Source organism: Neovison vison, chromosome 12, assembly GCF_020171115.1.
Source record: "Neovison vison isolate M4711 chromosome 12, ASM_NN_V1, whole genome shotgun sequence".
Taxonomy (NCBI): Eukaryota; Metazoa; Chordata; class Mammalia; order Carnivora; family Mustelidae; genus Neogale; species Neogale vison.
This window is the reverse complement of record NC_058102.1, coordinates 74,459,777-74,474,858: the sequence shown is the minus strand read 5'-3', so window position 1 is coordinate 74,474,858 and position 15,082 is coordinate 74,459,777. Positions and strand designations below refer to the sequence as shown.

Below are 15,082 nucleotides of genomic sequence, written 5' to 3'. Positions count from 1 at the left end.
AACAAACCTCCTTTTGGTGCTGGCCAGCTAGCTGTTAACAGTATGCCTGCACACAGATAACTTCTTATGGAAGGGCCAGTAAAAAGCCTATTAGAGGCAGGTAATTCTGATTTTATTTTATTTTTTTTTTAATAGTTTATTTATTTATTTATTTGAGAGAGAGAGAAAGCCAGAGACAGATCAAAAGCAGAGGGGGAGTGGGAAGGGAATGGGCAGAGGGAGTAGGAAAAGCAGACTCCCCGTTGAGCAGGGAGCCTAACGTGGGACTTGATCCCAGGACCCTGAGATCATAACCTGAGCTGAAGGCAGACGCTTAAGCGACTGATTTTAAACAAGAGTCACAGGTCAGAATTCCAAATGAAATTTTAGTATGCCCTAATTTGGAGAATTTTGTGAAATTACAGATAATAGTGTTTATAAAGTACCTACTATAATGTCTATCACACACACTTAAGTTGCGGTTGTCTTTGTCATTTGACATTGTCCATTCTTTGGTTTGCCATATGAATTTAAGGTTTAGTCACCTGTCATTAATCTTAACAAAGACATGCCATTCTTCCTTTAATTCTAGCAAAGTCCTGGGTGTTTGGTTTTCTTTTCTCTTTTTCATTAGGACACTCAGGAATGTGTGAGTTAAGTGGTCCTAAAGAGAGTCATGAATCATTGATTTGCTTTTAGATAAAAAACACCTGAATCTTCCTAAATCTGTAAAGTTTTGTTTGGAGACATACAGAGGTTCAGATTCTATTTTTTTCCACCATTTACAAGTCTTATTACCAGAAAAATTCTTCCTCATATCAAGCATAAGTAACCAATTAAGCTGGTGTTCCCCCCATTCTGGCTCATGGAAGGTGAAGAATTCCAAAACAATTCTGCTTTTGTGCGAGAAGTTTATATTCCCCACTTCTCCCTTCTTCTGAGGCCGGGCTACCAACCTCCAACTTAAGTCCAAGGATCTGGTTTTTCAATTTCAGTGTACAACAGCATACATATTTTAGTTGGCTGGAAGTTGCTGATGTATTTACCCAGACTTTGACTAGATTATACCAAGAGAAGTAAAACCATCATCTAATTGAGTTGAAATCATAGATACTAAATTAAACATTTCTAATATATTCATTGGTAACTGATAATCAATTTTTATTGAGTAGTGTGTCTGTATGCTTATTCTCTTTTACTTTTCAATAAGATAATTGCTGCCATGTATAAATACTTGATACTATTTCATTTATAATTGTGGGATATTTTCCATATTAAACCTCTTTTGGGCTACCTATAGGAAATAGTTATAAATAAATATTTCTCAGGATTTGGGAGATAAGTTGTAAAAGCTTCCATTCTGCATAAGATTAGCCATAGTAATTCTCTGATTCCCACAAACTAAAGTACTATCTATTGAAAAAAAAAATTAGTACTTTAAGATAGATATATCACTTTCATAATTACTGCTTATTTTCAGAGTGGTACAATAACAAATTCCTTTCTGACTAGGGACTTCTATTCATGGATGTAGTGCTTTAAAATCATCCACCCTTATCATTCATATTTCTGGGCAGCTGAGTAAGGTTGGAACTATTTTTGATATGCAGGAGCAAATACTGAAGCAGTGGGGTTGCACTTTCTGTCAACAAAGGTATCAAGTGCCAGAAAACCCTGATAAGTCCCATTTCAAGCAAGTAGAGTCTGGATAATACCAAACTACAAGACAAGAGTCCACGCCTGTGAACTGGCAGTCCCGCCAAAGAGAATTACCATTCACACCCAAAATAAACACCCTGAAGTTTAACAAAGCTAGGTCATCCATCTGCAAGGTATGTGGCAGCTTTAGCTAGTGAGAAACCTTTTGGTTTGTCAAAGCAATTTTAAACTACTGCCATTTCTCCAAGCCAGAGGTTGAAAAGGTCAAGGGGAAGCTTTAAAACATGTGATAACATTGTCTTGGAGTTGGGGGACATCTGATATTTGCTAAGCAAATGGCAGAGTGAATGAACGTTGATGAGGTGTGCTCTCGTCTGGAGCCGCCCCTGAGAACAGGATGAAGAACAGCTCTCCCTTTCTGACTCTACTGGGAGAAGTGACTTAAACTCTTTGGACCTCTGTTTCTCCATGTGTAAAAGAAGATGACTGGAAAAGACGCCTTTTTTCATTTCCTGTCAGGCTTCTTCAGAGAATAGATACAGGATATTGGTTGAAATGATAATTTCTTGAGAAAAAAGCTATCATAAAAATGGTTCTATTTACAGTTTCTAAACCTACGCATTATCTTTTTGTAATGGATAAAGTTGGTTTTTCAGATACAGTAAAAATTAAGGAGGTAAATCTTTACTTGGAATAGTCAAATGAAAACCAAAGTCACAGAAAGGATTTTGTTAAAATTAAAAATTCATTGTATCAATCCAGAAAACATTAAATTGTTAGTGTAATCCCTGGTTTTATATATATTAGTCTCATCTCTTCAAGTATTACATTAAATCATGAAATTGCATTTCTGTGGGTTAAAAATAGTATTTTTCATCAAGTTCATCCTATAGATGTGATTTTCATGGGAGCAGGGTACAATGCTGTGTGTTCCTTTTTTCTTCCCATTACTTCTTGATACCATGCTGGGTACATTTGTTCTCTTATATAGCATGTATTCAAAGCAGTATTTTGGGGCAGAAAAGCTTTTTGAAATCACTTAATACAACTTATTATTTTAAAGATGAAGAAAATAAGACCCGAAAGTTCTCAGAATTGTAGTTCTTTTGCTGTTCAGAATGACAGAGACATTATAAACAAATACTTTGAATACTCTGCCAGCAAAGAAACCAAACAAACTGATCAGATAAATTTTATAGGAATAGTTCTTAGCAATTAAAGTTAACAAAAGGGAATAAGTAAAGGTGGTTCTCAAAATTCTAAAAATCTGAATGTGCTATTCTTTTGCCATTTTTGTTGACAGAAGTATTAACATTTTTGGAGGGAAATTTTTTAAATTGTTGATGCTAACAAAACCTTAATCCAAAGGAACATAGTAATAATAATACTAGAATACAAACATCTGAATTTGAAATTTGATCCCCAAATAAATTACTTTGCTGTATTTAATAAGTTTCAATCCTCTATAAGGAAACGACCTCCACTTGTAGATGTAGTTACTGTTTATAGAAGGGTGTCATGGCCTAGCAAAATTAGAAATAGACTAAGTGCAAAGATATTTATAGGTCATGCTTTTGACTTAGGTCTTCACACTGTGGAACTTCGAAATCTTGTCACATCTCTTTGCCATTTTATAGAGCCATCACATTTTAGAACATCTCGTTTGATATTTGTCAGTGATTGTTTACACTGAAAGCTACAAAACCCCAAAATAATAGAGTCCAACATCATGTCTTTACAAATGAGGAAACAGTCCCAGAGAATTTAAGTCACTTGAAGTTATTTAGTGTTAAGACACAGAACAGGTTTGTACTTGGACATCTAGTATACCGCTATGTCGAATGTGCCGTTTGTTCTTTTAGTTGTGAAGTGTTTGCTTCATATCTACCCTCTCAAAAACTGATTGCAGAGTAAGTAAATGATGCTGTGACCTTGGTGCTTGGAGTGAAGTAGACAGAAAGCTTTTATTGACACACTGACATGTTCCAGGAATATAGTTAGAGGTTGTGTCCAGATTTTATGACCATCAATTGATAGTGAACTGACCCCATGTCTGCCCCGCTTTTACCAGTTTGTCAGTTTTCCAAACACTTGGAAGAAGCATCAATCAAGTAAAACTTTAAAACAAAGGCCTATTAGATACACAGCTTAAATATTATGGTTATTTGTTTTTCCTGATAGAAATATGAGCTCGGCCGGGCCTGACGGGAGGAAGGTGATGAGAAGGTGTGACGGGCTGATCGACTCGCTGGTCCATTATGTCCGAGGAACCATTGCAGACTACCAGCCAGACGACAAGGTGACCCGTGTATTAAATATCGCTCGTTTGAATTACTTACTTTGTCTTACTAGGACACTTCAGAAGATTCTCAAAGTATTCTCTTTAGGTTTAGATTTATTCATTAGCTCACTTGCTAAGCTTAAGGTTTCCCATCCATACTTAGCAATATTAAAAGTCTATCTAGCCCCATTTTTCTGTCTACTTTCCAGACCCAAATTTACAACTACCTGTTTAACAACTCTGGGTAGATACTTCAAAGGAGCCCAAGTGCTCCATGTGCAATAATGTCATCTATTCCTTTATTCCCAAACTTGTTCCATGACTGAATAATCCTTTTTAATAATTATCCTCACCCACGAAATGAAAGAAGAAATCTGAGTAATCTCTGACTGCCTTCCTTGCCTCACGTACTTTAGCCATCAGGCAGCAAACCATGTGTATTCCGCCTCAGAAATGGCCCCCAGTTGGTCCGCTCCTCCTCCCTCGCACTGTTCCTGCTGCCCTGGTTTGTGCATCTTTCATACTTACCATGCAGTAGCCTCCTAACTGGTCCTGCAAACAATATCTTCTGTTTTCCACCTCCATGTGGCTACTACGTTACATATCTTAAAATAGGGAATCGTCTGAACACACTCTTAAAAATAAACTAGAAAGGCTTTCCAGTGGTTTAAGAAATTCAGCCTCTACTCCTTAACATTGTGTTCATGACAATGAACATGGTGATCTAGCCATGCTCTTTCCACTTCCCCGGACACAATCCAAGCACACCCCGCTGCATCCATTAAACTGTGAAAGCTTAATACTTCCTGTGGTATCACACCTGCAAAGGGATGTCTGTATGTGTATGATCAAGATTCATGTCCTGTTTTCTCAGGCCACAGAGAACTGTGTGTGCATTCTTCATAACCTCTCCTACCAGCTAGAGACAGAGCTCCCAGACAGATATGCCCAGAGCATCTATATTCAGAACCGGACTATCCAGACTGACAACAACAAAAGTATTGGGTGTTTTGGCAGTCGAAGCAGGAAAATAAAAGAGGTATATTGGGAGGACTTTGAAAGAAAGAGTGTTTATCTGTGTATTTCTGAGTACTTGGTGTATGTCAGGCACTATTTTAAGTTGTTTTAATCCTTCTATCAACCCTATGAGGTGTGTATTATTAATATCATTTACTGACAAGGAAACAGAAGTACAGAATGGCTAATTAATTTTCCCCCCAGAAATCCAGAAACTTATAATAGAGGGGATGGAATTCAATCCCAGGCTGTCTGGCTCCAAATTTGCCTCGTTAGCCACTATATCATACTGCTATATGCTTAAAAGTTGGAAAGTAAGCTTAATACAGCATAGCCAATGGTGTATAAATCATTTAACTTTAAAAGGAACGCTGATGTTTGGCTCTTGGTAGCCTAAAAGTATATCCATACGAAGGAATACTGTCCCTACTGGCATTTCATGAAAGCTGGAAGAATGTAACCCCTGCTATTCCTCAGACTATCATGGTGCATATTTGTGAACCTGGAGAGCAACTGGTAAATTTAGAATGCTGATGCTATCCTAGACAACTTTCCAAGACTGAGGGAAGAGGCCTGTTTTTCTTATCTCCACAGTGGTTGTGACTAAGTAAGCTTTTACCTTAACAGCAGCCTGAAAACGATTCTAGAACTGTCTATGCTTCATTCTCGAGTTTTCTCTCACTATGAAATGTAAAGTTGGGGTGTTGTTAAGAAGAAACAGACATTATGAGCTAAAAGTTAACTAACTGGAAATCATACATGTTTGCTTTTTCATTTGCATATCAGGCGTTTGTTATTAGGGAAATTGTCAGTCTCTCCAGACAAGATGGTATTTCTATTCCCTTCGTTTGGGCATGGAATTGTAGAAATCACTTGAGGGCATTAATTCTGGATTTCACTGTGTATGTGGTTAGCAATATCAGGACATGCCGATGCCAGAAGAAAAGAGCAACCCGAAGGGTGTGGAATGGCTGTGGCATTCCATCGTGATACGGATGTATTTGTCCTTGATCGCAAAGAGTGTCCGAAACTATACTCAGGAAGCGTCTTTGGGAGCTCTGCAGAATCTCACAGCAGGAAGTGGACCAGTGAGTATCACTCCTATCCTTCTGCTTTTTAAAAAATAATGGCATTGTAGGACATACCTACATTAGAGATGAGACAGGGAAGTAAGAACAAGATTTTTCTCTTCTGTCAAGACAGTTCTCAGTAACTGCCAGCAAGGCGTCCAGCTTTCTAGGGACTTTCAGTCTCAATTTCTGCAGACCCAAGTAAGGCTGTGAGTGGAAGACTCCTAGGTACTTATATTATAGCTCTTTCAGTTATGAGTCTCAGAATCCTACCTAAACTGCCCTGGGCAAAAAAGAAATGTCTTGGCTCATTTAACTGGAAAGTCAAGGTGGGTCTTCTTTCTCTCATGGTGGGTAGGTGCCCAGAAATTGTAATTATAACTCTATCTCTGGGTTCCCTCTTCTGCTTTTTTGTTTTCAAAGGCTCTTCTCATATGATAGCAAAGGCCACCAATGATTTCAGACTTCTATTGTATCCACCCAATGTCTTCACAGTAAAGAAACTACTATTTTCTCAATAGCTCCATTTGGAACTCAAGAAATGAGTCTCACTTGCCCGTATCTGAACCAGTACCTGTGGCTAGTAGCCTGTGATGTTGTGACTAGCCAGGTCTGGGTGATGGGCCCACCTATGAATTTCAGGGGCATGAGTTTGAGCAGGTGGGCTCACTGCCACGGGGACTACATGGACTGAAATGCCAAAGCAGCAACTCATTAGCAGAAGAAGAATGAGTGCTGGCCAGGCAAAAACAACAGATGTCCACCGCGTATGGAGTTGGAAAGGACATCTGTGCTTTTATGTCCCAGAAATTCAACAGAAAATAAAGAGCTGCTTCTCTTCCTGAAGCGCTTACTTTATACCAGCAAAGTCAAAATACATAAAACAGTAAAGCCTGTGATGTTGTGATGATGTTGCTTATTCCCCACCCCTGGTATTTTACACCTTATTACACAGTTTAGTTATTTGAACTAAGCTTGTATTCTCTGTCTTGATCATGAAGTTATTATAGTAAGTCTCCCCCCACGCACAAAACTGTTCATTATATGTCCAGTTTCCAATTATCCATGCCCATAGAAAGAGTACCCTTGTGGATAACAAAAATATTACTTATTCTTAAGAAAGCATATTCATGGGGCACCTGGGTGGCTCAGTCAGTTAAGTGTCCGCCTTAAGCTCAGGCCTTGGGTTAGATCCCAGAGTCCTGGAATCGAGCCCCGCATCGGGCTCCCTTCTTGGTGAGAAGCCTGCTTCTTCCTCTCCCACTCCCCCTGCTTATGTTTCCTCTCTCACTATCTCTCTCTTTCTGTGTCAAATAAATAAACAAAATCTTTTAAAAAGAAAGAAAGAAAGAAACCATATTTGTTCTTTAATTAATGTGTTTACACAGAAGCTTGCTCTATTTTGAACAAAATTATGAAATACTAAAACCAGTATTTCTCTTACCTTGGCACTGTGATTGAGAATATGAACAAACTCAGGGCGTCTGCTGACTCATTCAGTAGAGCATGGGACTCTTGATCTCAGACTTGTAAGTTTGAGCCCCATGTTAGGTGTAGAGATTACTTAAAAATAAAATCTTAAAAAAAAATAAAACCAAACTATAAACTCTTGGATTTTCTGCAAAATTTACTTGTACACAAAAAGGAAAGAACAAGAAACTACCAGGGGGCCCTGAATGATACACAATCATTTTTTTTTTTTTAAAGAATTTATTTATTTATTTGACAGAGAGAGATCACAAGTAAGCAGAGAGGCAGGCAGAGAGAGAGAGGAAGGGAAGCAGGCTCCCCGCCGAGCAGAGAGCCCGATGTGGGACTCAATCCCAGGACCCTGGGATCATGACCTGAGCCGAAGGCAGTGGCTTAACCCACTGAGCCACCCAGGCGCAGTCATTTTACCTTCCCATCTTCCCATGCGAGGTTTCCATTTTTTTCACTTTCCCAGACTACAGAAGCCCTCTCATTAACTCCCAGCCAACTTAAAAAAAAAAAAATGTTAGGAATTAATGTAGTGTGCACGTGTGTGTGTGCATATCTGAGTTCCCTGTGTTCCCTGTAGGGTTCAGTATGAGCTAAACCTTTAAGCCTGGATTTTAGCCCTCTTTCACTCCAAGTCTCTCATGGAATCCAAGCAGTCCAGAGATGTTTCCACATTCCCGAGGATAGATACAGAAATATTGTGCCACACAGATTCTGAATATATTAGTTTATTACCTAGATCTTAAGTTCCTTCATTCATTTTTTTGGGGCACCTACTATATAGCAGGTACTAGCCTAATGCTAAGTATGTAGCAATGAAAAAGACAAAATCCCTGTATTTTATAATAATCCAATGATAAACAAATAAACAGAACTCTAAGGTACTGGGAGATTCCCAGACTAAAAGGAATCCAAGCATTGGAGATATCCTCATAACTGTTCTAATTGCGTCAAGGCATTTTAAATAATACCTAAGTCCTGAAAGGAGGCCTACTCTGATCTGGTATTACTCTATACTCAGAGTTGTTAAAGTTTAATTTGACTGGAGATCTTTAGGAGAAAATCATTAGCACCATGGGACAGTGATATGTTCTTTTTTTTTTTTTTTTTTTAATTTAACTTTATTTTTTTTTTTCAGTGACCCAAAATTCATTCTTTATGCACCACACCCAATGCTCCATCCAGTACATGCCCTCCTTATTACCCACCACCGGGCTCACCCAACACCTTACCCCCATCTCCTCCAAAACCCTCAGTTTGTTTCTCAGAGTCCACAGTCTCTCATGGTTTGTCTCCCCCTCCGATATGTTCTTTTAAGTAACAAAACTCTTTTTATTAAAATTTTGACTTACATATCCTTTCTAATTGTTACTTTTCTTAATTTTGTTATACTTAAATATTATAAAAAATGCTTGTTTTTATCATTTTTAAAAAGAACCATGGAATAGGAAAATGTGAAAAGCAAGGCATTTAAAATAGTTTCAGAAAATATCCAGTGATTAACCTCGTGCTCATAACTGAGACATCACTGAGTGATTGATGGCCACGTGCCTGAATTGGCAAAGAACCTAAACTTAAATGAACAGCTTCCTATTATAGGTTTTATAATTATAAACCTATAGCATATAGGTTTATATAACCTAAAGTATAAAATTGTGACAGTAATTTCTAGTTAGTAAAAGTATATTTGTAAACTTTATTGGTTCAGATATAGTTCAGATAATAAATAAGTAAAGAGAAAGGATTAATTAAATTTACCCATTTGGCAAACTCTGTAAGTACAATATAAATTAAAAGTACATTATAGGGGCGCCTGGGTGGCTCAGTGGGTTAAGCCACTGCCTTCGGCTCAGGTCATGATCTCAGGGTCCTGGGATTGAGTCCCGCATTGGGCTTTCTGCTCAGCAGGGAGCCTGCTTCCTCCTCTCTCTCTCTGCCTGCCTCTATGCCTACTTGTGATTTCTGTCTGTCAAATAAATAAATAAAATCTTTAAAAAAAAAAAAAAGTACATTATAAATTAAAAGGTTAAAGTACAGAAAAAAGAAAGAAAAGGTTAAGGTACAAGCTTTCAATTATAAGATAAGTCCCGAGGATGTAAGGCACAGCAGGTGACTATAGTTAGCAATACTGTGTTGTATATTTAAAAGTTGCTGAGAGAATATATCTTAAAAGTTCTCATCACAAGAAGAAAAATTACAATCATGTGTAGTGTTGGATATTAACTAAATTTATTGTGGTAATTATTTGGCAGTATATAGTTATATCAAATCATTATATTTTACTCCTAAAACTAATACAGTTTTATGTGTCAGTTATGTATCAATAGAAATAAGTTAAAACACCACATAGTCAAAGTTAAAAGTCATTGAAATAAGTACTTTTCAAATTTCTAAAATACTTTAAAAGCATTAATATCTGCTGGGGGGGAAAAAATATATATATATATATATTATATCCCTTAGCCTCAGACCTTACTAGAAAGCAGTTTCTAGCATCAATGAGATTTAAATATGAAAGACAAAACAGTAAAGCTTGTTTCTGGTATTCGAGGAAGAATATCCTCATAACCTGGAAGGGGAAGATTTTTAAAAGCGAACGCAAAAAGTACTACTATCAAGTATGTATTTTATAAATTGACTAACTTAAAATTAACAACTTACGCTGTTATGCTATCAAAAAACATTAAGACAGTGAGAAGGCAAGACCACAGAGTAGAAAAAGATTTTTGCAAGATACGTAAGTAACAAAGGTTGGTGTCTAGGAAACATAAGAAAACTTATCAAGTTAACAGTCAAAAGCTAACCTAATAGAAAAGCGGACAAGAGACTTGAACAGGCCCTTCACAAAGAATAATATAGAAATGGCCAATAAACACTTGAAGAGATGCTTAACCTCATTAGTAATCAGGACAATATGAACTAGAAGTACTATTTGCAAATAGCTGACCAACTAATTAATAGTCATTCTCACATATTCCCTAGAGCTGGAATATAAAAAATCTCTATTTGGTAGATCTGTTTACTTTCCTTTTTGAGCAGATTGTAAAAACCGTATCACTTTGGACTTTATCATTTCCCTCAGTGAATCAGAATCAATAAGACTAATACACTGTGCTTTCAATCCTGGTTGATTAAACATCATTTGAGGTTCCAGACTTCATCGGGTCTTATATGTTCAATGATCTTTTTTATATCCTAACACAAAGTGCTTTATTATATATAAGAATATATCATTAGGTGGTATAGATGATATAGAAAGCAAGATTTTATTTTTAAAAGCATCTTATGTCTTAAAAATTTTAAGAAATCAATATCTTGTGACTTTTTAATCCATCTCGATCTCCTGAGATGATATTAAATCTTTGGGAAAACTTGATAATGTATTGTCCGTATAGTTGAATTCAGTAAACATTTACATAGAATCTCTCATGTTCTAGGTACCATACAAGGCCCTGAAGGGGAAAAAAGAGTGGATAAGATCCATATCTCCTTCAAAGAAGCTTATGTTCTAATAAGAGAGACTGCAATTTAGTATAGTTGTAACCCAGAGAATTAGGGAGTAATGATAAGGAAAGAAAGGAAAGTACATACCAGGCCATCTGAAGACAACTGAACATCATTCTGGAGACAATGGAGAGTCATTACAGGGCTTAATCCTGAGGTAGTATATAATAAGATTGAATTTTAGGAGGATCATTCTGGTGTAAGGCTTTGAAGCCCCAACAGGCATTTTAAAAAGTTGACTGGCAACATTTGGTTCCTAGTGAAGACTAGAGACCATAAATTTGCAGAAATACCATTCCACAACTGCACTATTTACTCTGTTTGGTCGCCCGGTGTAAAATCAGTTTTGTAGTTTTAATGGATGGGTGGAAATAAGCTGGAATGACAGAGAGTGAAGGGTATTGAAAGATAGTTTTTGATGTGTTGGTTCATATACCTTAGTCTAAATAAGAAAGAAAGGTAAGGCAGAGAGGATTGACAACTTGAGGTATGGGGAGTAAGGGTTGACATAAAGACACTGGAGTTCTTGATGAGGCTGAGGAAGAAATATGGTAGGAGTGAGGGAGAGAGAGAAAAAAAGTACAAGAAGTTGCATTCAGAGTCTAACACTGGAGTTTATGTTTTCAGACTCAAGATATTTTGGGGTGAATACAGGTTCTGTATGACCGTGGAAGTGATTGGCTCATGTGTAGGAGAGATGGAGGTCAGTGACATTTAGGAAGTCTAGGAACTGTGATGTAATTAATGTCCTCATCTACAGTGAACAAGAGATGGAGAAGGTTCCCAGCTAGGCTCTGAAGCCTCCAGTGGATGTTGGGAAAGGTCCAGTAGGCCTTGAGATGACAAAGAAAATGCTACAGGACTCAGAAGAGCAGAGCTTTTGCATGTTTGGGAAGACATTATCTAGACAGGACACTGGGAAGAGAAAGGAATGCCAACCTACCTCTGCACCCAAGTCACAAGAGTGGTAGAGAATAAGTAGCCTCCTCTCCAGATGGCTACAGAGGAAAGATTCATCTCAGATTGGAGCAAATACTTTAATGGAATGTTCAACAAATTAGTGAAAAACAAGTGTAACTGGTTTCCAACAAAACATTCTAAAATAATAAAATAGTGAGTGTTAAACTTCTTTGGAGTTGTGAACACTTTGAGTATCTAATAAAAGTTATATATCCTTTCCCTGAGAAAGTTTATTATAAACACAAAAATAGACTTTCTTTTTTTTATGAATTTTTTTATTTTTAACTACTCTCTGTACCCAGCGTGGGGCTTGAACTCACAGCCCCAAGATCAAGAGCTGCAGGTCCACCAACTGAGCCAACCAGGTGCCCCAATACAAAAATAGTTTTAAGGACCTCCTGTTCCCTCCCTGAAACCTATCCTAGGCCCTATATTAAGAACCCCTGTTCTACAAAGTAGAGTGGTGAATGTAAGGAGAGCAGTCTGCAGGAGGTGGGGGAAATAAGCAGTGTTTAGATAAGATAAACAGAGAAGATAGTCACCCTTAACAATGGTCAAGAATTACAGGAATTTCTGGCAGGTGGCCTCAAGTTAGCTTCAGATACAAAACTATAAAGTTGCAGACACAAACCCCAATATGAGAGGTTTATTGATGCTCGGAAGGTTCTGGTCAGTACTCAGACCCCCTGAAAGTAGGTGGCCAGCGTGATTCCAAATAAGATTTGCACATACAGCCTCTGGTTGAGAACGTAGAATTAGGGTAACCTAACTAGCCATGCGCTCTTGAAAAGCCCAGCATCTCTTTTCAGAGTAAGTTGGCTCCGTAGAAATGAAGAAGTTTATTAAAAATACAAAAAGTGCCAAAATGTGAGCAAGAAGGTGACCAAGGCAACAACCTACAAATGCACTGAAATATTAATTAAACAAACAGTTCAAGAAAATAGAGAAAGGGAAAACATTATGCAGCTAGTTTTTTGACACTCGTGTTTGATTCTAAAAAAACATCGTCCTTATATCCTTTTCACAATGCTGAGCTGAAAATGTGAATAAAGAGGAAGGAAAGGAAAAGACAGGTTTTATTTATAAACATACAAAAATATAGCAACTTGAAAAATCCAATATTCTATTTAAAAATACCAAATAAACTGGTTTTTTTTTATCCTGTAACAAAATTGAAAACATAGTAAGAATTTTTATTTTATTTTATTTTATTTTATTTTATTTATTTGAGAGAGAGAGAGCATGAACAGGAAAGAGAGGGAGAGGGAAAAGCAGACTCCCCACTGAGCAGGGAGCCCCACGCAGGACTCGATTCCAGTACCCCGGGATCATGATCTGAGCTGAACGCAGACACTTAATGGACTGAGCCACCTAGGCACCCCTGAAAGTGTAATAAGAATTTAAAGTAAATATCTTCAGACTAGTTTCACCACAGCCCTAGTTTTCAAAACATCTTGCTCAGTCTCTAGTAATCTATAGAAACTTGATATTATCGTGTGATGTTAATGCAATAGTATTAATAAGACATGCCTCATGCAACAGATGCCGACGTCAGTAGCTCAGACAGTTGTCCAGAAGGAAAATGGCCTTCAGCACACCCGCAAGATGCTGCATATCGGTGATCCAAGTGTGAAAAAGACGGCAGTCTCCCTGCTGAGAAATTTGTCTCGGAATCTTTCTCTACAGAATGAAATTGGTGAGTCAGCAAACGTGTCTGGATGTTGTGAATACATATTGAAAATACAAATGCAGGGAACCATTGTGTTTATCACATTTTCTACAGTGATGAACCAAAAATGGAACTTAGGGCTGAAATGTGATAGACCTGGCTTTTGCACCCAAGCATCAAGGTAGGCTTTCTCCCTGGGTCTCAAATAGGGATTTTCTTAATATTCAGCATTTTTTTAATTGTTCTAATTACTATGGAAGAGAAATTAACAAGGTAGGTAACATGTCTGATGTTTTTCAAAAGCCTTCGACTCAGCAGTCGATGGAGCCTTTTTAACCTGCGCAGTTAGTTCAGACTGCTTAAGCACTGCTCTTCTAAAACGTGGAAAATATACACACGGTGGTCTTCCCGTTAGAAGTTTGGTCCCTGTTGCACTAGAAAAAAAAATGGACGGTTGTGGGGCGCCTGGGTGGCTCAGTGGGTTAAGCCGCTGCCTTCGGCTCAGGTCATGATCTCAGGGTCCTGGGATCGAGTCCCGCATCGGGCTCTCTGCTCAGCAGGGAGCCTGCTTCCCTCTCTCTCTCTCTGCCTGCCTTTCCGTCTACTTGTGATTTCTCTCTGTCAAATAAATAAATAAAATCTTTAAAAAAAAAAAATGGACGGTTGTGCAAAAAAGGCAGAAAGGTGGAGTCATTGAATATATACATTTCCAACAGTGTGATGGAACTAGAGGGGATTATGCTAAGCGAAGTAAGTCAATCAGAGAAAGACAATTTTCATAAGATCTCTCTGATAAGAGGAATTTGAGAAATAAGAGGATCAAGGGGAAGGAAAAGAAAAATAAGATAAAAACAGAGAGGGAAGCAAACCTAATAATACACTAAAGCTGATAATACACTATATGTTAGTTAAATTGAATTTAAATTTAAAAAAATTTTTAAAGATTATTTATTTATTTATTTGACAGATCGCAAGTAGGCAGAGAGGCAGGCAGAGAGAGGGAGGGGGAAGCAGGCTCCCTGCTGAGCAGAGAGCCCAGTGGGGGGCTTGATCCCAGGACTCTGAGATCATGACCTGAGCCGAAGGCAGAGGCTTTAGCCCACTGAGCCACCCAGGAAGCCCCAAATTTTTTAGATTAAAAAAAAAAAAATTGGCATGGACAGTTTTAAAATGAATACAATGAAGTATTTGCTCCTTTTTTGAGAGTCTGTATTATTGACAAAGATAACTATGTTACACTATCAAATAATAAAATGTTTTGTTCCTTTGCTTTCTACACAGAAATGTCTGATGAATGTTTGAATTAAGTCAAATACTATAAAATGAGATAATAGGAAGATAACGCCAAAATCAATCATGTTTCCTAATGCTCCATAAATCAGTCATTCCTGACAACTCAGAATTCAGTTTTTCACAATCTTCCACTCAAATTATAAACAAATTCTGTTTTGGTTTTAGTGAATT

The 15,082-nt window shown here is 37.6% G+C and overlaps 1 protein-coding gene across 1 annotated transcript in view; it reads left to right on the top strand.

The window, feature by feature from the left end:
- Positions 1-15,082, top strand: part of PKP2 (plakophilin 2) — a 91,200-nt gene that overhangs the window by 63,795 nt on the left and 12,323 nt on the right. The window contains exons 7-10 of the mRNA XM_044226623.1: positions 3,820-3,937; positions 4,794-4,958; positions 5,851-6,024; positions 13,492-13,645. Of these exons, the coding sequence (XP_044082558.1) occupies positions 3,820-3,937; positions 4,794-4,958; positions 5,851-6,024; positions 13,492-13,645 (611 nt within the window). The remainder of the gene's footprint in view (positions 1-3,819; positions 3,938-4,793; positions 4,959-5,850; positions 6,025-13,491; positions 13,646-15,082) is intronic.